We start from the raw sequence: 25,666 nt of genomic DNA on the forward strand, positions 1-25,666 counted from the left end.
TATATAAGATATAAAATTATAAATCTGCAATAAGTTAATAAGTTAATATAAAAATATAAAATCAGGTCTTGGTCACTATCAATCATCAATCAATCAATCAATCAATCCAGGTGTGATGTCCTCTATAGATCTTCCATATAGTCTTAAAGTCTGCTGTTTTTCTATGATCTTCCCACTAGGGGTGCAGTTCTTCCATGGTCTGCACTGGCACTGGTCACTCTCACTCACCAATGCCGCGCCAGGAGGCTCGGCTCGGTCTGGCTCTCTGCTTTCACTATTCCCTTCCTCTCCTTCGGCGTTTTGCATTTTGCATCCAGGAACGGCCGCCATCTTCCACGTCCCAGCTGATCACCCTGTAGAACTCCCAACAGCAGCGAAAGCATTTAATTTCTAGCCCCCCCCCCCAACGGGGGACCAGATAGCAGATCGACTTCGGGTCATTTCAAAACTGGATTGATTCATTCCTGACGATTATTTCACCGTAGTTTCAGAGGAGCGGCAGACCCACCATCTCCACACCTCTCACACCGGAACCGGAATCATGCTCTATATCATCCCATTCTTGCCTTGTTCCAGATAAAAATTCAGCAGGATTAAGATTTCTAACTGTAGTAAGTACTAATTTTTCCTGTGACAATAAAATTACTTCAAATTGCAACAATCGAGAATTAGTAAGCCATCTATGAGCCTTTTGCATTAACACATTTCTTATCTTATGAGGACTACTTACCACTAAAGCCCGACCAAAAGTTAATTTCCTACTTTCTTCTACCAAAAGAGCAGTAGCAGCTACTGTTTGTATATATCTGGGCTATCCACGGACAATGACATCCATTAATTTTTTTCTTTTTTCCAGCCCAGACCTGTGCCAACACCCCTTTCGCTATTCCATCTTCAACAGCCACAAACAAATGAAAAGGTTTATCCAAATCAGGCAGGCTCAACACTGGAGCCTGTATTAATGACTTTTTCAAATCTGCCAATCTAACCACATCCCCTCTTCTCCATTTTGCTTCCCATGGTTCACCTTCCAAAAAATTTTCATACAAAAACGTTACCTTATCTGTATACCCATCTATCCATAATCTACAATATCCCACCAGACCTAGTAATCTTTGAACCTTTTTCTTATCTTTTGGTAAGGCCTGTCTCATTATACCCTCTATCCTTTCAGGATTTATTTTTTTACTACCCTGACTAATCAAATGACCCAAATATATTACTTCTGGCTTTATATATTGCAATTTCTTCCTTGAAACTCTCAAACCTTAGCTAGTTCCATGTTCCATATCCTTTTTCTTCTCCCCTGATAAAAATAAGTCATCAACATATTGTAAAAATTGCAAACCTCCAGGTACCTTGAATTTGGCTAACACCTGCTCTAATATCTGCCCAAACAGATTAGGACTCTCAGAAAACCCCTGGGGCAAAACACGCCATCTAAATTGTCATGTTCTATGTGTATCTGGATCTGTCCAGTCAAAAGCAAAAATATCCCTGGATTCTTCAACTAGTGGACATGTCCAAAATGCATCCTTTAAATCAAATAACACTAAAATATCTGTGGTTGTTTGGAATATGACTCAAAAGAGTATTGGATCAGGAATTATAATATGTCGACTAGCAATCAATTCATTGTTTTGACACAAATCTTCAACCAAACGAAAAAAACCATCAGGTTTTCGCACAGGTAATATTGGTGAATTGTATCGTGACATAGCAGGCTCTATTAATCCATCCTTTAACAAAGTTTCTATTACTGGCTTCAATCCTCTTCTACCCTCTATTGGTATCATATTGCTTTACCTGAACCGGCTTCACTCCTTCCTTCAATTTAACTGTCAAGGGAGGAATCTGCAAAAGCCCTCTATTGCCTGCCACCTCCCAAACCATTGGATCTATTTTCTTTTCCGGATCTTCTGTTAATGCATTTACCATACATGCTCTCTCAGTAAATTTAATCTCACAGCCCAATAGAGACAAAGCATCCCTATCTAATAAATTAGAACCAGATTCTGGAACTATTATAACAGGGTCAGAAAAGCCATTTTAAACTGCACTTCCAGAACACAGAGGAAGAGGAGAGGAAAATAGTGCTGTTTACAGTTTGTATTCTTGAATTCAAGGAGGAGGGTATATAGCTGGCTGTAAGGGGAAATTTCTTTGGCTGATAGTGTTATTGAATTCAAGGAGGAGGGGATATAGCTGGCTGTAAGGGGAAATTTCATTGACTGATTGCGTTATTGAATTCAGGGAGGAGGGGACTAGATTGGGAAGTATAAAAGGGTCAGAAAAGCCATTTTAAACTGCACTTCCAGAACACAGAGGAAGAGGAGAGGAAAATAGTGCTGTTTACAGTTTGTATTCTTGAATTCAAGGAGGAGGGTATATAGCTGGCTGTAAGGGGAAATTTCTTTGGCTGATAGTGTTATTGAATTCAAGGAGGAGGGGATATAGCTGGCTGTAAGGGGAAATTTCATTGACTGATTGCGTTATTGAATTCAGGGAGGAGGGGACTAGATTGGGAAGTATAAAAGGGTCAGAAAAGCCATTTTAAACTGCACTTCCAGAACACAGAGGAAGAGGAGAGGAAAATAGTGCTGTTTACAGTTTGTATTCTTGAATTCAAGGAGGAGGGTATATAGCTGGCTGTAAGGGGAAATTTCTTTGGCTGATAGTGTTATTGAATTCAAGGAGGAGGGGATATAGCTGGCTGTAAGGGGAAATTTCATTGACTGATTGCGTTATTGAATTCAGGGAGGAGGGGACTAGATTGGGAAGTATAAAAGGGTCAGAAAAGCCATTTTAAACTGCACTTCCAGAACACAGAGGAAGAGGAGAGGAAAATAGTGCTGTTTACAGTTTGTATTCTTGAATTCAAGGAGGAGGGTATATAGCTGGCTGTAAGGGGAAATTTCTTTGGCTGATAGTGTTATTGAATTCAAGGAGGAGGGGATATAGCTGGCTGTAAGGGGAAATTTCATTGACTGATTGCGTTATTGAATTCAGGGAGGAGGGGACTAGATTGGGAAGTATAAAAGGGTCAGAAAAGCCATTTTAAACTGCACTTCCAGAACACAGAGGAAGAGGAGAGGAAAATAGTGCTGTTTACAGTTTGTATTCTTGAATTCAAGGAGGAGGGTATATAGCTGGCTGTAAGGGGAAATTTCTTTGGCTGATAGTGTTATTGAATTCAAGGAGGAGGGGATATAGCTGGCTGTAAGGGGAAATTTCATTGACTGATTGCGTTATTGAATTCAGGGAGGAGGGGACTAGATTGGGAAGTATAAAAGGGTCAGAAAAGCCATTTTAAACTGCACTTCCAGAACACAGAGGAAGAGGAGAGGAAAATAGTGCTGTTTACAGTTTGTATTCTTGAATTCAAGGAGGAGGGTATATAGCTGGCTGTAAGGGGAAATTTCTTTGGCTGATAGTGTTATTGAATTCAAGGAGGAGGGGATATAGCTGGCTGTAAGGGGAAATTTCATTGACTGATTGCGTTATTGAATTCAGGGAGGAGGGGACTAGATTGGGAAGTATAAAAGGGTCAGAAAAGCCATTTTAAACTGCACTTCCAGAACACAGAGGAAGAGGAGAGGAAAATAGTGCTGTTTACAGTTTGTATTCTTGAATTCAAGGAGGAGGGTATATAGCTGGCTGTAAGGGGAAATTTCTTTGGCTGATAGTGTTATTGAATTCAAGGAGGAGGGGATATAGCTGGCTGTAAGGGGAAATTTCATTGACTGATTGCGTTATTGAATTCAGGGAGGAGGGGACTAGATTGGGAAGTATAAAAGGGTCAGAAAAGCCATTTTAAACTGCACTTCCAGAACACAGAGGAAGAGGAGAGGAAAATAGTGCTGTTTACAGTTTGTATTCTTGAATTCAAGGAGGAGGGTATATAGCTGGCTGTAAGGGGAAATTTCTTTGGCTGATAGTGTTATTGAATTCAAGGAGGAGGGGATATAGCTGGCTGTAAGGGGAAATTTCATTGACTGATTGCGTTATTGAATTCAGGGAGGAGGGGACTAGATTGGGAAGTATAAAAGGGTCAGAAAAGCCATTTTAAACTGCACTTCCAGAACACAGAGGAAGAGGAGAGGAAAATAGTGCTGTTTACAGTTTGTATTCTTGAATTCAAGGAGGAGGGTATATAGCTGGCTGTAAGGGGAAATTTCTTTGGCTGATAGTGTTATTGAATTCAAGGAGGAGGGGATATAGCTGGCTGTAAGGGGAAATTTCATTGACTGATTGCGTTATTGAATTCAGGGAGGAGGGGACTAGATTGGGAAGTATAAAAGGGTCAGAAAAGCCATTTTAAACTGCACTTCCAGAACACAGAGGAAGAGGAGAGGAAAATAGTGCTGTTTACAGTTTGTATTCTTGAATTCAAGGAGGAGGGTATATAGCTGGCTGTAAGGGGAAATTTCTTTGGCTGATAGTGTTATTGAATTCAAGGAGGAGGGGATATAGCTGGCTGTAAGGGGAAATTTCATTGACTGATTGCGTTATTGAATTCAGGGAGGAGGGGACTAGATTGGGAAGTATAAAAGGGTCAGAAAAGCCATTTTAAACTGCACTTCCAGAACACAGAGGAAGAGGAGAGGAAAATAGTGCTGTTTACAGTTTGTATTCTTGAATTCAAGGAGGAGGGTATATAGCTGGCTGTAAGGGGAAATTTCTTTGGCTGATAGTGTTATTGAATTCAAGGAGGAGGGGATATAGCTGGCTGTAAGGGGAAATTTCATTGACTGATTGCGTTATTGAATTCAGGGAGGAGGGGACTAGATTGGGAAGTATAAAAGGGTCAGAAAAGCCATTTTAAACTGCACTTCCAGAACACAGAGGAAGAGGAGAGGAAAATAGTGCTGTTTACAGTTTGTATTCTTGAATTCAAGGAGGAGGGTATATAGCTGGCTGTAAGGGGAAATTTCTTTGGCTGATAGTGTTATTGAATTCAAGGAGGAGGGGATATAGCTGGCTGTAAGGGGAAATTTCATTGACTGATTGCGTTATTGAATTCAGGGAGGAGGGGACTAGATTGGGAAGTATAAAAGGGTCAGAAAAGCCATTTTAAACTGCACTTCCAGAACACAGAGGAAGAGGAGAGGAAAATAGTGCTGTTTACAGTTTGTATTCTTGAATTCAAGGAGGAGGGTATATAGCTGGCTGTAAGGGGAAATTTCTTTGGCTGATAGTGTTATTGAATTCAAGGAGGAGGGGATATAGCTGGCTGTAAGGGGAAATTTCATTGACTGATTGCGTTATTGAATTCAGGGAGGAGGGGACTAGATTGGGAAGTATAAAAGGGTCAGAAAAGCCATTTTAAACTGCACTTCCAGAACACAGAGGAAGAGGAGAGGAAAATAGTGCTGTTTACAGTTTGTATTCTTGAATTCAAGGAGGAGGGTATATAGCTGGCTGTAAGGGGAAATTTCTTTGGCTGATAGTGTTATTGAATTCAAGGAGGAGGGGATATAGCTGGCTGTAAGGGGAAATTTCATTGACTGATTGCGTTATTGAATTCAGGGAGGAGGGGACTAGATTGGGAAGTATAAAAGGGTCAGAAAAGCCATTTTAAACTGCACTTCCAGAACACAGAGGAAGAGGAGAGGAAAATAGTGCTGTTTACAGTTTGTATTCTTGAATTCAAGGAGGAGGGTATATAGCTGGCTGTAAGGGGAAATTTCTTTGGCTGATAGTGTTATTGAATTCAAGGAGGAGGGGATATAGCTGGCTGTAAGGGGAAATTTCATTGACTGATTGCGTTATTGAATTCAGGGAGGAGGGGACTAGATTGGGAAGTATAAAAGGGTCAGAAAAGCCATTTTAAACTGCACTTCCAGAACACAGAGGAAGAGGAGAGGAAAATAGTGCTGTTTACAGTTTGTATTCTTGAATTCAAGGAGGAGGGTATATAGCTGGCTGTAAGGGGAAATTTCTTTGGCTGATAGTGTTATTGAATTCAAGGAGGAGGGGATATAGCTGGCTGTAAGGGGAAATTTCATTGACTGATTGCGTTATTGAATTCAGGGAGGAGGGGACTAGATTGGGAAGTATAAAAGGGTCAGAAAAGCCATTTTAAACTGCACTTCCAGAACACAGAGGAAGAGGAGAGGAAAATAGTGCTGTTTACAGTTTGTATTCTTGAATTCAAGGAGGAGGGTATATAGCTGGCTGTAAGGGGAAATTTCTTTGGCTGATAGTGTTATTGAATTCAAGGAGGAGGGGATATAGCTGGCTGTAAGGGGAAATTTCATTGACTGATTGCGTTATTGAATTCAGGGAGGAGGGGACTAGATTGGGAAGTATAAAAGGGTCAGAAAAGCCATTTTAAACTGCACTTCCAGAACACAGAGGAAGAGGAGAGGAAAATAGTGGCCCGCGCGCCTGGCGGCGCGCGAATTATATAACTATAAACCAAAATCAGCAAAGTTTGGTAGCAATAGGGGTTCATTTTCTTGCTAAGTACCTGTATTTCAATACATTCTTAAGATGATTGGCTTGGTACAGTGTAACACTTGTTTGGCTGTTGTGTTCCGTAGTACCTTGTGGAACTTGGGGTCCTGCCCTCTTTGCATTAGGACATCTAGGTTAGATGGCGAGATCTCTAGATTGCAGTCCTTAGTTTGTAGCTTGCAGGCAGAAGTGGAAAGATTGTCCCAGCCACGTGCTGTAATGCAGCCATGTGTGCAGCCTCCACTTCCACAGCGCCCCCCGAGGAGGAGGGCTGTTTGGACAACTGTTGGTTCAGGAAGATTACGTGCAGTTGAACAAAAACATAACAATTTTGGTCTCTCTGTATCCAACTCCTATAATGTTCTTGCGGATTTAAATAGTAAGGATGTTGTAGATATTAGCAAGGCCCCTCAGGCGGAGAATGAGGGGATGTTCAAAGGAGAAGTTGTTGTAAATGAGGAACATAGTGTCACCAAACCAAGTCCAGTTAGTAGAAATAAAGAGAGGACACATGTTCTTGTGGGTGACTCGATTGTCAGAGGTGTTGATTTGGGACAGAGGAAGGATGTGGTGAAGGTGATGAGGTGTCTTCCAGGAGCCACTGCCCACAGGGACAGCAGGCGGATTACAAACATTGTCAGGGCTGTGAGTAAAGGTAATAAAGTTGATGTGGTGGTGCATCTTGGCACAAACGATCTGTCCCAGAGAAATGTTAATGTAGTAAAAAGAGATTTTCAAAGTCTAAGTGTGGAGCTGGGTAAAATAACTGATTCAGTGACTTTCTCAGAGGTGTTACCGGTTTGTGGCCAGGAGGGTAAAACAAGTTGTATCAGAGAGTTTAATGTGTGGTTAAGGCAGTGGTGTAAAGCTGAAGGTTTTGGTTATGTAAGTCATGATGTCAGTAGATGGTCTAATAGGGAGTTGTTTAAGAGGGATGGTTTGCATCCATCATACAGAGGTACCCAGGTGCTCGGTGAGGAATTCAGAGCTTTTTTGGACAGGCATTTAAACTAGGTAAAGGGGACAGAGATGTACCAGATGTGGAGGATTTCTGTCCCCGACCAATGAGGATACATCAGTTTCTGAAAGCTTATGAAAAGGGAGCTGAAAATAAAATAGATGTAGTTGTTGATGATAAGGGGCAAACTAATAATGAAAATAATGTTCTTCGGGTAATGTGCACGAATGCTCGAAGCTTGAGCAACAAGCTCTGTGAGTTAATGGCCATAATATCTAGAGATAATTTGGATCTGGTTGCCATAACTGAGACATGGTTTAAGGATTCCAATGAATGGGAAATATCCATACCAGGATATACACTGTATAGGAAGGATAGAATAGAGAGAAGGGGAGGTGGAGTAGCCATTTATGTTAAAGAAAGTCTAAAAACAATACTAATTCAAAATACATGTAAAGATCTGGAGACCCTCTGGATTTGCATGCAAAATAAAGACGGTTCTGTCATTAGAATTGGGGTGATCTATAGGCCTCCAGGGCAATCTGAGGAACATGACAACAAGATGGTGGATGAGATTACCCTAATGGCAGTAAAGGGAGATATTGTGGTTATGGGTGATTTCAACATGCCTGATGTTGACTGGAATATCCCCAGTGCCCTTACATGCAAAAGTAAGAATATAGTAGAGGCCTTTACAGGAGCAGCTATGGCACAGCTAGTTAAGACACCAACTAGAGGGGAGAATATTCTAGATTTAGTTTTTACAAATGGGAATCGGGTTTCAGAGGTCAGGGTGGGAGAAAATTTAGGTTGCAGCGACCATCTATGTTTGTGGTTTGATGTAAAAACTGATTGTGAGCAATCCTATACTGCAACCAAAGTATTGGATTTCAGAAAAACAAATTTTAATGCAATGGGGGAATATTTAAATAATGAATTAAAGGGGAGGGATAAAATGGCAGGAGCGAGCACCCAGTGGACTGTATTAAAAAAGGCCATCTTAAAAGCCACAAGACTTTATGTAAAGCAAGTAACTAAAGGTAAAAGGAAGAAGAAACCGCTATGGTTTAGCAATGATGTAAGGGCTATAGTCAATGAAAAAAAGGCTGCCTATAGGAGGTATAAAGAGTCTGGAAGTATAGCTGATAGAGAGGTTTATAAAATGAGACAGAAGGAGGCGAAACAGATAATATATGCTGCTAAAGCCTCAAAAGAGGAAGAAATAGCAAAATCTGTAAAGAAGGGGGATAAAACCTTCTTCAGATATATTAGTGATAGGAAGAAGAAAAACTGCAGCATCACAAAGCTTAGTACCGGGAATAATACATGCATTAATGGGAATAAGGAGATCGCTGACCATTTCAATAGCTACTTCTGTTCAGTTTTCTCAAAGGACACCTTACAAAATAATACTATAGAGGGATATAGCATTGCTTCCAGCTGTACGGATTCAGATCCAGTGATCTTAGAAGCCGATGTCTTAGAAGAACTTGAAAGATTAAAGATAAATAAGGCAATGGGTCCAGATGGCATCCATCCCAGAGTTCTTAAAGAACTCAGATCTGTCATTGCTACCCCCCTGACTGATTTGTTTAACCAATCCCTGTTAACAGGAGATGTTCCTGAGGATTGGAGAATGGCCAGTGTTGTGCCTATCCACAAGAAGGGCAGTAGAGAAGAAGCTGGAAACTACAGGCCAGTTAGCTTGACATCAGTTGTAGTTAAAATGATGGAGACTCTACTCAAAAAGAGGATAAATCAGCATCTAAAAAACAATAACTTATTGGACCCAAATCAGCATGGCTTTACTGAAGGCAAATCGTGTCAGACTAATCTCATTGAGTTCTTTGACTATGTCACAAAGGTGTTGGATCAAGGTGGTGCCGTGGATATTGCCTATCTGGACTTCAGCAAAGCCTTTGATACGGTTCCACATAAAGAGCTGATAGATAAATTAGTGAAGATTGGACTTAATCCCTGGATAGTTCAGTGGATTTCAAGCTGGCTGAAGCATAGACATCAGAGAGTTATTGTTAATGGCGAGTATTCTGAGCAGAGACAGGTTACAAGCGGTGTGCCACAAGGGTCTGTTCTGGGTCCTATTCTTTTTAATATGTTTGTGAGTGACATAGGGGAAGGTTTGGTAGGGAAGGTTTGCCTATTTGCCGATGACTCTAAAGTGTGCAATAGGGTTGATATTCCTGGAGGGGTCTGTAATATGGTAAATGATTTAGCGTTACTAGATAAATGGTCAAAGCAATGGAAACTGCAGTTTAATGTTTCCAAATGTAAAATAATGCACTTGGGGAAAAGGAATCCTAAATCTGAGTATTGCATTGGCAATTCTGTGTTAGCAAAAACTTCAGAAGAGAAGGATTTAGGGGTAGTGATTTCTGACAGTCTCAAAATGGGTGAGCAGTGTGGTCGGGCGGTAGGAAAGGCAAGTAGGATGCTTGGCTGCATAGCTAGAGGTATAACAAGCAGGAAGAGGGAGATTGTGATCCCCTTATATAGAGCGCTGGTGAGACCACATTTGGAGTACTGTGTTCAGTTCTGGAGACCTCACCTACAAAAAGATATTGACAAAATTGAACGGGTCCAAAGACGGGCTACAAGAATGGTGGAAGGTCTGAAGTATAAAACGTATCAGGAAAGACTTAATGAACTCAATCTGTATAGTCTGGAAGACAGAAGGAAAAGGGGGGACATGATCGAAACATTTAAATATGTTAAAGGGTTAAATAGGGTTCAGGAGGGAAGTGTTTTTAACAGGAAAGTGAACACAAGAACAAGGGGACACAATCTGAAGTTAGTTGGGGGAAAGATCAAAGGCAACATGAGAAAGTATTATTTTACTGAAAGAGTAGTAGATCCTTGGAACAAACTTCCAGCAGACGTGGTTGGTAAATCCACAGTAACCGAATTTAAACATGCCTGGGATAAACATATATCCATTGTAAGATAAAATACAGGAAATAGTAAAAGGGCAGACTAGATGGACCATGGGGTCTTTTTCTGCCGTCAGTCTTCTATGTTTCTATGTTTCTATCTAAAACTATATTAGTTTGTTTGTTTATTTGTTTATTCATTTATTTATTTATTTGATTTTTTATGCTGCCCTTCACCTTAGACTCAGAGTGGCTTACAACATGTTAGCAATAGCACTTTTTAACAGAGCCAGCATATTTCCCCCACAATCTGGGTCCTTATTTTACCCACCTCAGAAGAATGGAAGGCTGAGTCAACCTTGAGCTGGTGATGAGATTTGAACTGCTGGCCTGCAGATCTACATTCAGCTTCAGTGGCCTGCAGTACAGCACTCTACCTGCTGCACCACCACGGCCCTTTGCTTTCCACACTTTAAACTAACATTTTTTACTGCAGGTACCTCAAAAGTAACACCTTGTACTCCTTTTATTTTCATAGTGCCTGTTCCACCCTTCACCCCCTTAGGTATTTCACAAAGAGATGTCCTCATTGCCCCAGTATCAGTTAAAAAAATATGTTCTTCATCATATGGTCCCAGTAATAGATTTATCAAGGGTTCAGTGTGGGACAAAATTAAAAACCCCTGAAAATGTCAGTCCTCCCCCATCAAAGCATACAAATGCTGGTTCCTTTTCTGATTTCTACCCTTTTGTGGTCAGTTCCTCACAAAATGACCTTCACATCCACAAGCGAAGCACTGCTTACTTTCTTGAACAAATGGCTTCCCCCATTGACGCTTCCCTTTTCCAGTAAAACCTGACGTCACACTAACCCTTCCTTTTCCAGCCACCTCTCTCTTTTCCTGAACTTTTTCTTCTTTCAATACACATGCCATCAATTGTGCTTTCTGTCTGTTCTTGGCATCCTCACTGTTTACATAAATGTTTTGAGCAGCCTTTAATAATTTGGTGATATCTCCACTGTCCCAGTCTTCCAATTTCTGAATTTTCTTTTGAATGTCTGGCCATTAATTAGTTACAAACTGCATCTTTAGCAATGATTCATATTCAGTGGTTCCGGGAGTTAAGCCAGAATATTTATTCAAATTATCTTTAATCCTATTAAGAAAATCATATGGGGTCTCATCTCTATGCTGTCCTACCTCAAAAGCTTTTTTCCAAATTAGTTCCCTGAGGCACAGCTGTTCTCAACCCCTCTATTATAATTTTTTTCAAATCCTCCAATTGCCCTTTCCCAACCTGCATGTTTACATCCCACTCAGGGTCTACCAAGGGATATTTTACAGATTTACCACCCCAGTCTGAGTTTTGGTTCAGTATTGCATAGTGGCACAACAAATTTGAGTCCTCTCCTCTACAGTGAACAGATAGCTTAAAATGTAATGAACCTCTGCAAGCGTATAAACGTTTGCCCCCCAAAACAAATTCAAAGAGTCTGCCTTTCCAATAGGATCACTATTCAAATTAGGCATTACTAATTTATAGTTACGTAAATCAGAGGAGGTCCAGGGAACATTGACAAAAGTCATAATTGCATCACCTGCTGCATTCAGACTGCTTGGTAATTCACACAGTGGTAATACCTTGGCCTTTGACCTAGTGACCTGATCAGAAGGAGAGGGAAGTCTAATGCGAGGTTTCACTTCTGCCTGCCTTAGAGACCCAGCAGCTCCAGCCTGTACCTCCATACCAGAAGCCTGACCATAATGAGGGAGAGAAGATGGACAGGGAGGGTACCTCAATGGGTCCCAGCTATTTTTATCCTCTTCCTTTTCATATAAAATAGTAGCACTTTTCCCTGTCACCACCAGAGGGTTCTCCCACACAGCATAATACCATGGAATGGTGTAAGGGATTTGATCTGTTAACCCCTTTTCCTCCAACACCCTTTTTAGAGCATTTATCCAGTAAGGATCAGAATCACCATATTTATTCCATCTATAATTTGGCTTAATCAATATATGTTTTGGCCACACTCTGGTACAATATGTTATCATAAGAATATTATCCAGAGTCTTAGTGTATGGAGACAACCATGTCTCTTCTCATGCCAATAATTCTCCCAAAGGAGATATTGATGGAATGGCAGGAACCTCTGCCATACCCCAAACTTTCTGGCACATGGTTGCAAGTTTCAAACCCATATTACACTGTATAACACACAGTGTATAACATGAATATCCACACATGTGACAGTAAAATAACACTTTGATGCATCAAAGTATTGGACCAACACAGGAAATAGACACAAGAAAAATAAAATGTGCATCCTCCCTTACTGTGCCTCCCATATACCATATATCATCCCCTTGCAAATATGCAACAGATGGTGATACACTTACCACCTATGACAGTGATGGGCAACCTTTTGAGCTTGGTGTGTCAAAATTTGCCAAAAAACTGAGCATAACTCGGGTGGTGTGTCACCTTGAGAAAAAAACATAATTTTGTGATATTTATAGTTTAAATAACAAATATGTATAATTATTTAACTTACCTGCTTAGTGACTTCTTTGTTAATCTGTCAGTTGGTTTCTTTTGTTGGTCTTGCTGTTATTTAACTTGTGTGGGGTGCCATGAACTAAGATAAGTGAGGGGGAGGGGGAATTCTTCCAGTGATGGCGAATCTGTGGCAGTCCACCTGGACTGCCACAGGTTCGCCATCACTGATTTAGTGACTTTTTTGTTGCTGAATTTCATTGGCTAAATCTTCAATTGAGGTTGAAGGCATCCACTCAAATTAAATGTGTAGAGACCCAGCTTTTAACAGGAAAGAAAAGGAAATTCAAGATTCCCTCTTATTTTTCTTTTTTCTTGTTAAAGAAAAAATATTTCTTTTATTTACAGGCTATATTTTATTCAGAAATCCCAAATGGCCTGCAGTGATTTTCAACCTTTTTTGAGCCGCGGCACATTTTTTACATTTACAAAATCCTGGGGCACACCACCAACCAAAATGACACAAATCTAATAAATAAATAAATAAATAAATACATACATACATACATACATACATACATACATACATACATACATACATACATACATACATACATACATAACCTCATATATACAATCCTATGTAACATCCCCTTATAAATACAGTCAATCATCAATCATCCCTCCTCAAATTTATACCACTGTCTCATTTCTGGGTATTTCTCCTGTCTTTCCCCCTTTTCTCTCTTATGTTTCTCATTTCTCTCTCTTCTTCCCCTTTTCCCTCATTCTTCTCCCTCTCACTTCTCCTCTTTTTCCATCCCTGTCTCTCTCCCCCCTTTATGCGTGTGTGTGTATATACACTCGAACCATTTCCAAAACCAATTGAGGGCTGGGGTTTTTTTCTCTTTTATTCTTTTCAAAAACAGGTGTGGGCTGGGGGGGGTTTCTTATTATTTGGGTGCTTTTTACAATATGCTTCAAGAATCACCTCTCTCTCTCTCTTTTGTTTCTCTCTCCTCTCATTCTCTGCCTCAATCATTTTATCATTTCTCCTTTTTTCTCCCCTTTTTGTTCTCATTTCTCTCTCTCTCCTTTCCTCTCCCTATCTGTCTCCCTTGCTTTCTCTCTCTCTTGATCTCTCTCTTTCTCTCTCTTGCTTTCCTTCTCTCTCTCTCTCATTCTCTCTCTTATTTTCTCTCTCTCTCTTGTTCTTTCTCTCTCTCATGCTTTCTCTCTCTTGTTCTTTCTCTCTCTCTCATGCTTTCTCTCTCTCTCTCTCTTTCTCTGTTGCTCTCTCTCTCATTCTCTCTCTTATTTTCTTTCTCTCTCTCTCTCGGTTGCTCTCTCGTTCTCTCTTATTTTTTCTCTCTCTCTTGTTCTCTCTCTCTCTTTCTCTCTCATTTTCTTTCTCTCTCTCTTGTTCTTTCTCTCTCTCTCATGCTTTCTCTCTCTTGTTCTCTCTCTCTGTTGCTCTCTCTCTCTCTCATTCTCTCTCTTCCTTTCTTCTCTGTGGAGGCCGGCGAAGGTTTTCCTTAGTTTGAATGTTCTGAGCAAGCTGGCAAGGGGATGGGAAGCAGCCCCTTTACTAACAGCCCAGGATGGGACTGTGAGAGGGGTGGGCGTTCCCACAGCGCTCAGAGCGGCTAGCGGATGGATCCCCAGCGTCGCTGCAGCCACCAGGAGGAAACGGGGGAGCTGCCTTTCTGGCAGCAGTCCAAAGTGGTGGGATTAGTCATCTGTTGTCCTCCTGATGTTGCTGACGTGGTGCCAGGGACAAAACGCCCACCCACTCCTGAGGGAAAAGACGGACCGATTGGGATGGGAATTAGCATCTCTCCCGCCGCGTTACTTAGGCAAGGCAAGGCAAGGCAGAAACTCGCCAGATGCGGCGCCTCAGGAAGGCAGAAGTGAAGCGCCCCCACCGCCCGCTCGCTTTCCAACGCTGCGCCCATTGCGCTGGGCTCTTTGCCTGAATCCGCCTCTTTTCTGAGGCTCGAGCGAGCCTCCTTCGCCGGCAGCTGGGGGGGGTGGCTTCTGCAAGTGGGAGCTCCAGGGCTGAAGCCTCAGCCCTGGATTCCCACTTGCAGGAGCCACCTTGCGGCACACCTGACCATGTCTCGCAGCACACTAGTGTGCCGCGGCACACCGGTTGGGAAACACTGGCCTACAGGACAAACAGTAAGATTTAAAAAAATAAAATACTACAAGGAACAAGGGAGCATCCTAAAATGTTGATCACTCCTTTTTTTTTCTTTTAGTTTTCTAAGATCCTTAGTACTTAATACTTAGTACTCAAAACCAAACACAGTGTTCAAGATAAAGCCTCATTGCACTTTCCTACAATATTACTTACACTGCTTTATTTTCCATTTTTTCCTAATATGTCCAAGCACAGAATTTGCTATTTAGCAACAAATACAGTAGTTGGCTGGTGTACTCACTATGGATTGATGACTATATGAAGAACAGCAGAAATGCATGGAGGAGGAGGAGGAGGGAGCAGGATATGACAGCTATGAATAATGACAGGCGCTCGCTGAGAAAATGGAGATTACCGGGGGAGAAGGGAGGGGGGAGAGGAGGGGGGGCACGGAGAAGGGAGGGGGGAGAGGAGGGGGCACTACCCCCGCGAGCGAGTCCACGCTGTACTTTCCTATTCCCGCTCTTTGCACACCACGTCCCTTTTTTTTTTTTGGTGCTCGGAAGTCAACAGCGCGGACCCTTTAAGAACCTGTGCTTGCGCTCTGCCGGCTTTTTTTTTCCTTCCCGGGCTGGGTGGGGGGGAGGCGAAGGAGCCGTGGGCTTCTCCAAGCGGCAACGAAGGTGAAACGGGAGGGGGTGGTGAGAGTGAGGAGGCTTTTTTTTTTTTGCTCGCGTTGCATGCGTTCGGCGGGCGGGCGCAGACGGTGAAGATGGCCCACGCGCGTGCGCTGGCACATTCTCTCTGAAAGTTTCTCTGGCGGCCGCGTGTCACTGAAAATGGCTACGTGTGTCAGTGCTGACACGCGTGTCATAGGTTCGCCATCACTGACCTATGATGTATGCCAGCAGCCCCAGTTGCCATGTCTCATCCCGGGACCTTTCACCCATAATTCCTAGATTCACGGAGCCTTTCCCAGATGGGGAAAAAGGGCAAAGAAAAAAGAAATCCAGCCGCTGCTGGAGGGAAAAATCCCAGCAGCAGCAGAAGCCTACCCAACTCCACCCCAAGGAAAAAAGTCCTTGCTCCTGCCTGGCCTCGCCAAAAATATTGTAAGAAATATTCCAGGAGTTTTTTACAATAAAGAAATAAACTTTATTATCAAAGAATTAAAAATACAAAAAAAGAAAAACTGATTAGGCATAAAAGGGATCCCGGATCAGGCTTTCTGATTCCAAGACAACCTGGCTACACAAAGAATCTGAATATATAGTGATCAAAACCTCTTCTTTCTGCCTTCCCATATTTAGAGTTGTTTTTCACAAAGGATATTACTTCATTCTGCTATTTTACCATCTTTTCTGGGGACTTTTCCATATCATCCATCATTATCATGACCCCCTTAATTATTTTGTTTTTCTGGCTGTTTTGGAGGTCTCTGTGCCCCAATCTTTAGTATCAAAACATTTCTCAGAATGTTTTATCAAAATATTTCCTGAAATCAACTTTTTTTCCTTCTTTTGCAAAGTTTTGCAATCTTTTCCTGGCAAGGTCTAATTTTTTAAAACAAAGATTCACAAGTTTACAGATTTAAAATGATTTCTATATGTATAGATCCTATATTTTTCTTACATGTATGATTCATTAATAGATGAAAAAGACCAATTAATTTCAAAGGAAACACTCCAAGAAAGAGGTATAATTTGGATTGGCTACATTGCCTATAGATTCAATCTAGATACAATAAAGACAAAGTAAAATATCATTTCCAAAAAAACCAAATACAGTGGTACCTCTACTTACAAACTTAATTCGTTCTGTTACCAGGTTTGTAAGTAGAAATGTTTGTAAGTAGAAGCAATTTTTCCCATAGGAATCAATGTAAAAGCAAATAATGCATGCAAACCTATTAGGAAAATCCAAAACTTTAAGGCTTAAAAAAAGCGGCTAGCAGAGGAAGTGGTAGGCAAGAAGGGATTTTCATCCAAATCGGGGGACAAAGGTGAGCAAAGGAAGCAGCAGGCAAGAAGGGATTTTCAGTGAGATTGAGGGGCAAAAGAGCAGAGAGAGCAGCGGGCAAGAAGGGATTTTCATCCAGACTGGGAGACAAAAGCAAGTGAAGGAAGGAGTGGGCAAGAAAGGATTTTTAGTGAGATCAGAGAGCAAAAGACAGTGGAGGGAGCAGCAGGCAAGAAGGGATTTTCAGTGAAATCGGGGGAGCAAAAGACAGCAGAGGGAGCAGCGGGCAAGAAAGGATTTTTATCCAGACCGGGGGACAAAAGACAGCAGAGGGAGCAGCAGGTAAGAAGGGATTTTCAGTGACATCGGGGGGCAAAAGACAGCGGAGGGAGCAGTGGGCAAGAAGGGATTTTCATCCAGATCAGGGGACAAAAGCGAGCGGAGGAAGCAACAGGTAAGAAGGGATTTTCAGTGAGATCGGGTGGCAAAAGACAGTGGAGGGAGCAGCAGGCGAGAAGGGAAAGTGGGGTGGCTACGGAGAGCCCATTGGATGCGCCAATCTGAATGAAAATCCCTTCTTTTTTATATTTTTGTATTAGTTAGACTTCTACGACAAGCGGAGCAATGGTAGCTCCTTAAATGTTTAATGTTGTTTGTCTTTGTTTGTCTTTTTGAAAATACCATAAAAATATTTTTTTAAAAAGAAAATCCCTTCTTGCTCGCTGCTTCCTTCGCTGTCTTTTGCCCCCCAATCTGGATGAAAATCTCTTCTTGCCTGCTGCTTCCTCCACTTGCTTTTGCTCCCCGATCTCACTAAAAATCCCTTCTCACCCACTGAGAGGGTTTGTAAGTAGAAAATGGTCTGTGAGAAGAGGCAGAAAAATCTTGAACACCCGGTTTGTATCTCAAAAAGTTTGTCAGCAGAGGCGTTTGTAAGTAGAGGTACACTGTACACAAAAAACAAATCTCAGTCCTATTGGGCACAAATAACACAGATACTGAATCCCAGCGACCGGTTAGGTCCAACACAGTTGGCCTTCTTTAGGTCCTATCAACTAGACAATGCCACTTGACGGGGCCTAGGAGAAGAGCCTTCTCTGTGTGGGCTCCGGCCCTCTGGAATCAGCTCCCTGCAGAGATTCATATTGCCCCCACCCTCCTAGCCTTCCGCAAGAGTCTGAAGACTCTTCTATGCTGGCAGGCTTAGACTGGCCGATGAATGCTATGTATGTTTGCTGTCTGAGTGGGATTAGATTAGATAAATTAATGGAAATTAATTGGATTAGGACCTTGTATAGTATTTTTTAAAATATTTTATATGCTGTGAGCCGCCCTGAGTCCTCGGAGAGGGGCTGCATATAAATCCAATTAATAAAAAACAAAACAAATAAATGAAAAATATCAAAACTATACAATTTTTTATTACAGTATGAACTCTGGGATGAGAAGTTAAAGGTAACATGATTGCAAGAGCCCAAAACTTTGGTTATTCTATAAGTGTGATAGAATGGGGGGAAATTTGGACACTAAATTATAAACTAACTCAAGCAAAAAGTATAGAAAGCACCTCTATAAAATGTTTTATAGTTGGTACCTCCCCCCAGCCTGCCTTGCAAAAATGTTCCCTTCCAAAGTACCAACATGCTGGAAATGTAAGCGAGATGTATAATACTATTACCCCCTATGGTGGACATGCCCTAAATCAAAAGCTTTTTCGATTTTGAAAAATTCAAAAATATCTGGAGCAAATTACCCAAAAGCCGATCCCCTTCAAACCAGAACTCTTTAATGTCTAAATATGCAGATAAAGAAGATAAAGAAGATAGATATCTGATAATAAACATATTAACAGCAGCAAGAATAACCTTTGCTCAAAATTGGAAATTAGATTATATTCCTACTACATTACATTTTATCAGTAAGAAAATGGAGTGTGCTGAATTGACAAAAATGACCTGGAACTGCAAGACAAAGAAGAAACACAATTCTATAAATCTTGGGAAAGATGGTACACTTGGTTATACCAAAAAAAAATATCAAAAAACTTGGCTGAACTACAAAAGAAGTTACTGTTTAAATTTTCACTCCATAAATCCACTGAAAATAGCAACTCAAGACTGGTAAATCTTGTAACAAAACAGAGTATAACATTAGGATAGATTTTTATATTTATAATGTTGAAACCAAAGACTTGTAATACAATAGAATATAACATTGGGATAGATTTTTATATTTAGGACCTGGAGTTCAAAATTAATAAAATGACTACTAGTTAAACTTTAGTAAATAGTAGAAATGTAAAAAGATCACAGAGGCTGTGTGACAGAATAGTCAACAGAGAGGTTGACATATCTTTGAAATAGATGGATGTATATATGTAGAGATTTTTCCATTTCTCTTTTTGTCTTTTTGTGTTTTCTTTTTCTTTTTTCTTTTTATTAGACACTTAATATCTATTATGTAAGAGGTTTAAAGCCAAAACTATATATTTGTATTTGTTCACATACTCCTCTTCCTCAAATATTTTCTTCTTGTCTATTTATGTATATATATTTCTTTGCTTTTTCTCTCAATAAAGATTTATATTTTATTTGTTTAAATGAAGTCATTTTATGGCCATTTCCCCCCTAACTTGTTTGTGTTGTTCCTATTATCGCAGGTTGGATGATTGATGCAGAGAGTCGTCCTAAGTTCAGAGAGTTAATAGCCGAATTCTCCAAAATGGCTCGGGATCCACAACGCTATCTTGTAATACAGGTACTGAGATTGAGTAACATAGTGTTCACTTTTCAAGCAAAATAATACAATGTGCTTCAATTTTTTTAAAAAATTAAATGGACAAATCGTATCAAACTGTTTTGAAATTTCTTTAAGTACCGGTAGGTCACTGTAAAATAATAGTCCTTTCTATATCTAAAAGCAAAGATATGAATAGGTCAGTTTCATTTTAAACAATATTTTGTATTCCATGCCCTTGGACTGATTCAGCCCTTTGTAATCCCAATTTAAACTTTGAAAATTAAGTATTATAATGGCATATATTGATCTAAAAAAGCTGCATACTGATGATGATCAGGCTCTTGGGTCACAGATTACATTCTATCCAGATATGTACAAAGAAATTATAATTTCTAATTTATGGAAATGAGTTTTATTTTAAAACTAAGAACGAGCTAAATATTTGAATAATGTATATGGAATCAAAATATTCCAGGTAGTTTCCATAACTTCTCTGGAATCCTTGCCTAAGAGTGTTTCTTTTCAGACAATAGTAACCAAATGCTGGATAAAGTCCCTTTTATGTTTAGAGTATTTTACAGTATATGTAGAACCATTCTTCATCTCAGTTGAAATTTATATTTTATTGTTGGTTGGTGAATATTTTTGATAGTGATATTTTAGTTGTAATAAGACTTATTGTTATAGAAGGGCAGTTATTCATCCTAATTGGAATTCGCTTCTGAATAGGGAGATGAAAGAATGCACCTGCCCAGCCCAACAGATTCCAAATTTTACCGGAGTCTAATGGAAGAAGAAGACATGGAGGATATTATGGATGCAGATGAATATCTAATTCCCCATCAAGGATTTTTCAGCAGCCCATCAAACTCACAGACACCTCTCTTACGCTCATTGGTATGGGACTATAGTGGTACCTCTACCTACAAATGCCTGTACTTACGAACATTTATAGATAAGAACAGTGTGTTCAAGATTTTTTTGCCTCTTAGGAACCATTTTCCACTTACAAACCTGAGCCTCTGAAACTATAGCCGAAATAGGGCCAGAAAAGGCGGGGAGAAGTCTCCATGGGGCCTCTCTAGGAATCTCCTGGTAGGAAACAGGGCCTCCACCCTCCCTGTGGTTTCCCCAATCATACGCATTGATTCCTATGGGAAAAATTGCTTCTTCTTACAAACTTTTCTATTTAAGAACCTGGTCATGGAATGAATTAAGTTCATAAGTAGAGGTACCACTGTACAGTATTTCTAAAGTTCTTTTTAAATGAAAATATTCCAAGCAAGAAAGCAACTAATCTGTTGCATTAACATCCACAAGGAATCTTGTATTACAGCATTCTCCAATTTGGATAGCCCTGAGTTTTTAATATATATTATTTAAATATAATAATTAGATTTCTGTTTAAATTTCATAGTCAGGGGGCATAATTAAAAATATTGGAGGTTGGCCCACACACTTGGAGGTTTCTCAGTTATTTCAAATTGGGAGGGCTTCCATGTTTAGTATGAAATGTCCTAATGTGCTTCATCTGTTAAATAAATTAATGAAACATTTTTCTCTTTTATTCTAGAGTGCTACAAGCAATAATTCTGCAGTAACATGCATAGATAGGAATGGGGTAAGTTTGATCAATTCAGAGCCATTGACAGTAACTTCATTGTTGCTTCATTGTGGTTGTTGGGCTTTTTGCCATCCATTAAAGCAAGCTATTGTTTGAATTTATAATCCCTTTTTATATCAACAATGAAATATTTAATCTTATTATTATTAATCTGAATTTTATTGCAATTAGCAGGGACATCCAGTGAGAGAAAACAGCTTTGTCCAGAGATACAGTTCAGACCCTACTAAAGTTTTCCTAGATGATAGTCTAGATGATGGCTTTCTGCCTGCTCCAGGTAAATACACATACTCTATTGAACTTTTGTGTTCTTCTATGATAACATTAATCAAATGAAGAATAAGGTGGTTTTTTTTAATTTGATCCTGTGGAAAGAACTAAAGCACCATTTAAAATTAGACAATCAGGTTTATTATGTCAAACTCATACATACATTTAGAAGAAGGTACATATTAAAATTTACAAAATAAATGCATATAAAAATAAACAATAACCAAATAATGTGATTGATTATAATGGATTTTACAAACAATAAACAATGTAGCCACATTCGAATAAAGAGATTGCTAACAACTGCACCAAATAATCCAAAAAATTACTAAAAGGACTACAAAATTGTTCAGCCGGGCTCTCTGGTATGAGCTTCACGAAAATTCAAGGGTACAAATTTCAGACACACACACATTTGAAAATTCAAAACAATGTTCTTTATCACAAAATGCAAAAGCAACAAAGTACCCTTTTTGTGTGGCAAAGAGCACTCATCCCAGCTGTACAATTCCTTTAATCAGTCCTTAAGTACTTAGCTAGCAGCTGTGAAGAAACCTCACAGCCCTCCTTCTTCCAACGAAGTGAGACACACGCACTTTGCTCTGTTTTGGTTTCAAAAGCATGAAAAATCAAGGAAGTCTGGAAAACAGCAAAGCACAGTCCTGAAGAACTGCGATCAGATAATCTTCCACAACGGCCAAACCAACACACTGCTATTTGTATCAACAGCTCTAATTACCAGAGCCCCACCCAAACACAGGTGGCCTCTCTTATCTCCTGTAATATGTCCTCAATTGGTCTCTTCTACGCATAACTCTGCACCTGCATGGGTCAAGACTTCCACATCCGAATTGACTGAAGATAATGGGGATTGGCTTCCTGGGCTGTGTGCCAAGCCCCCCTCTTCCAAGTCACTCCCACCTTCTTCTTCGTCCGAGGAAACTGCACTACCTGACTCTGTCAGCAATAAAACAGGCCTATGACATGTTGATGTTTCCCCTGCATCCACCTCCACATTCCTTGGGGCAGGAGCTGGGCCAGAGCCAACCACAACACAAAATATAGCAGTTTATTTATATAAAATGGACAATGCAAATATATATGAATTGTATTTTCAACTTCGTCACAAGAACAGAATCTTAAAGAATAGGGGATTTTCCTGAACCTTCCTTCAAGAATTGTTGTTAGAAGTAAGTTAAAACAATATGAGGCTAATAGTCCTTAATCCTGCAATAATTTTTCTTATTTAAGTCAATTCAAGGTGTTAGTTATCATTTTTAAAGCCCTTCATGGCTTAGGACCAGACTATTTATGGGACCGTCTGCTTCCTCACACTTCCCTACAGTAAATAAGGGCACACAGAGTTGGCCTTCTCCGGGTCCCATCTGCCAAACAATGGTGGTTGGTGGGACCGCAGGGAAGACCTTTCTCGATGGCAGCTCCAACCCTTTGGAACCAACTGCCCCAGAGATTTGCACTATCCCTACCCTACCAGCCTTCTAGAAAGCCGTTAAGACCTGGCTTTTCTGGCAGGCCTGGGACCATGAATGACTGAATGATTGAAGGTTTGAAAGTTTTGGGGTTGTTGTTTTTATAAATTATTATTATTATTATTTTCAAATATATTTTAAAACAGACAAATAAATACCAACAAAAGACAGACAAAGAAAAAAAGCAAACAAAAAACAAAAAAAATGTGATATCAACAAACATTCAGTATTTCTGCATTGCTACATCAGATATGTCATTAAATCCTATAATAATATACATATTAATTAATTACAGTAATATTTGTATTATTTCATACAATCACAAAGTCCCTATTCAAATAATTCAAATAATTCATATTTACATATTTATATTCTTTATTTTATTAATCTTTTGTGATCTTTTTATTTCTGTTTCTTAACTCAATCCATCTGTGCCATTTTGCCCATGTATCATAATATTCAGAATTTTTTGGCCCCTTAATTCCATCATCAGTTTATCCATTTCAGAACAATTATATATTTTGTTAATTACTGCTTCTTATGTGGGGTTTCTGTATTTTTCCAATATTGGGTGAAGATAATTCTGGCCGCAGTCGTAATATGTAATATTAGATATTTTTCATCTTTACTATATTGCCTTTTTATTATTCCCAATAAGAAGAATTCCGGTAAGAATTCTATCTTTGTTTCTATTATCTCTTGTAACCATTTGTGCAGGATTTTTGTCCAGAATTTTTCCATCTCAGAACACAACGACCACATGTGGAAGAAGGTGTCATTGTTTTTTTCCCCACTGCCGACAATTTGGGATCAATTTTGGATATATTTTAGCTAATTGGGTTGGTGCCACATACCATCAATAACACATTTTAAAATAATTTTCCTTATAATATACTGATTTTGATATTTTTAAACTACTATTCCATATTTTTCCCAGTCTGTCAAGTTAACATTATAACCAGTATTCTGTGCCCATGTCACCATAAGCACTTTTACTAAATCTGCATATTGTAGTAAAAAAGTATATATTTTGGAAATAATTTTATTTACAGGTCCAGTTAGAAGTTTACCTAATATACTTGGTGTTATGTTCATCCCATGTTCCTTCGTGTCCTTTTTATACCTGGATTGTATCTGACTACATGGCCACCAATCAATATTTATATTTTGAGCACTTAATTCTGCTCTAATTTTTAGTTTCCCAGTCCCATCCAATATATCTTTATAGCTTTTTATTTTATCTTTATCAAGTACATTTGGATATATTATAGCTTCCATTACTGATAACCAGTTTGGTATTTTATAGTAATGCTTTCTTTTTATTTCTGCCCATATTGTAATAACTGTGTCTCTGATTAAGTGTTTCCTAAAGTAAGTTGGAATTTCCCATTCATTCCATAGGAAGGAGTGCCAGCCTGTTTCTAGGTCATGGCCTTCTAATGTCAAAGTTCTGTTGTTGTTCAGATTAACCCAATCTCTAATCCAAGCCAAAGTTGCTGCAATTTGATATAATTTCTAATCCGGCATGCCTAAACCTCTTCTACTTTTGGCATCTTGTAAATCAGTCTTTTTTATTCTTTTGCCAAATAAACTTTTTTGCCATTTTATCTAAGGTTGTAAAATATTTTCTGTCTAGTTTAAGTGGAATAACGTGAAATAAATATAATAATTTTGGAAGTGTATTCATTTTAATTATTGCTATTCACCCCAGCAGTAATAATTGTAAATTCCCCCATTTTTTTAAAATCCAATTCTATTTGTTCTAACAGTTTTTGATAATTATTTCATTTTATTATACCCCTAAATATTTAACTTTCTTAACTATTTGCAAATTCAAATCTCCTTCCAGCTCTACTTGTTGTTGCACTGTCATATTTTTCATTAATACCTTGGTTTTTTGTTTGTTTACCTTAAGGCCAGCTACTGAGCCATATTTTTCTAATTGTTGGATTAAGCATGGGCCTGAGTCTCGTGGCTCCTCTAAGAAAAACCAAATTGTCGGCAAAGGCCTGTAGTTTCTAAGTTCCTTTGATTCCTGTATTTTCTCTAATTTTATTTAACAATACAGTGGTACCTCGAGATACGAGTTTAATTCGTTCCGGACCTGGGCTCTTAAGTCGAGCAGCTCTTATCTCGAACGACTTTTCCCCATAGGAATTAATGTAAATAATTTTAATTGGTTCCAGCCCTCAAAAAACTCACAAAGTTAGTCTAAATTATGCAGAAAGACATGTTTTTAATGAAGAAATGTACATGTACATATAAATGAATAATGAAGTTTCTTTCACTTAACTTGTAAACTTTCTTAAACTTTTAAATTTACATATGTTCAACTTCTCTGCCACCCAATCCTGTAGGACAGAGGTCCCCAACCCTTTTTGCACCAGGGACCGGCTTTAAGCGATCAAGAGAGGAATGGGTGAATGAATGGACGGAGGGTGGGAAGGAAGGAAGGAAAGAGGGAAGGGACAGGAACAGAGGAAGGAAGCAAGGAAACTTATGAAAGGGGAGAGTAAGAGAGGAATGAGTGAAGGGAGGGAGGGAGGGAAGAAGGTGGGAAGGAGAAAGAAAAGAAGAAATAGAGGAAGGGAAGGTAAAAGAGAGAAAGAAAAAGAGCAAGAAAGAAAGAAAGAAAGA

At 39.5% G+C, this 25,666-nt stretch overlaps 1 protein-coding gene across 2 annotated transcripts in view; it reads left to right on the forward strand.

Moving 5' to 3' along the window:
* Positions 1–25,666, forward strand: part of EGFR (epidermal growth factor receptor) — a 337,156-nt gene that overhangs the window by 291,796 nt on the left and 19,694 nt on the right. Inside the window, exons 24-27 of one of the 2 annotated variants that reach the window (XM_070729530.1) lie at positions 19,566–19,663; positions 20,375–20,542; positions 21,219–21,266; positions 21,441–21,546. In XM_070729530.1, coding sequence (XP_070585631.1) covers positions 19,566–19,663; positions 20,375–20,542; positions 21,219–21,266; positions 21,441–21,546 — 420 coding nt within the window. The remainder of the gene's footprint in view (positions 1–19,565; positions 19,664–20,374; positions 20,543–21,218; positions 21,267–21,440; positions 21,547–25,666) is intronic. The other variant, XM_070729531.1, reaches the window with a different exon arrangement.

This window comes from Erythrolamprus reginae, chromosome Z (assembly GCF_031021105.1).
Source record: "Erythrolamprus reginae isolate rEryReg1 chromosome Z, rEryReg1.hap1, whole genome shotgun sequence".
NCBI lineage: Eukaryota > Metazoa > Chordata > Lepidosauria > Squamata > Dipsadidae > Erythrolamprus > Erythrolamprus reginae.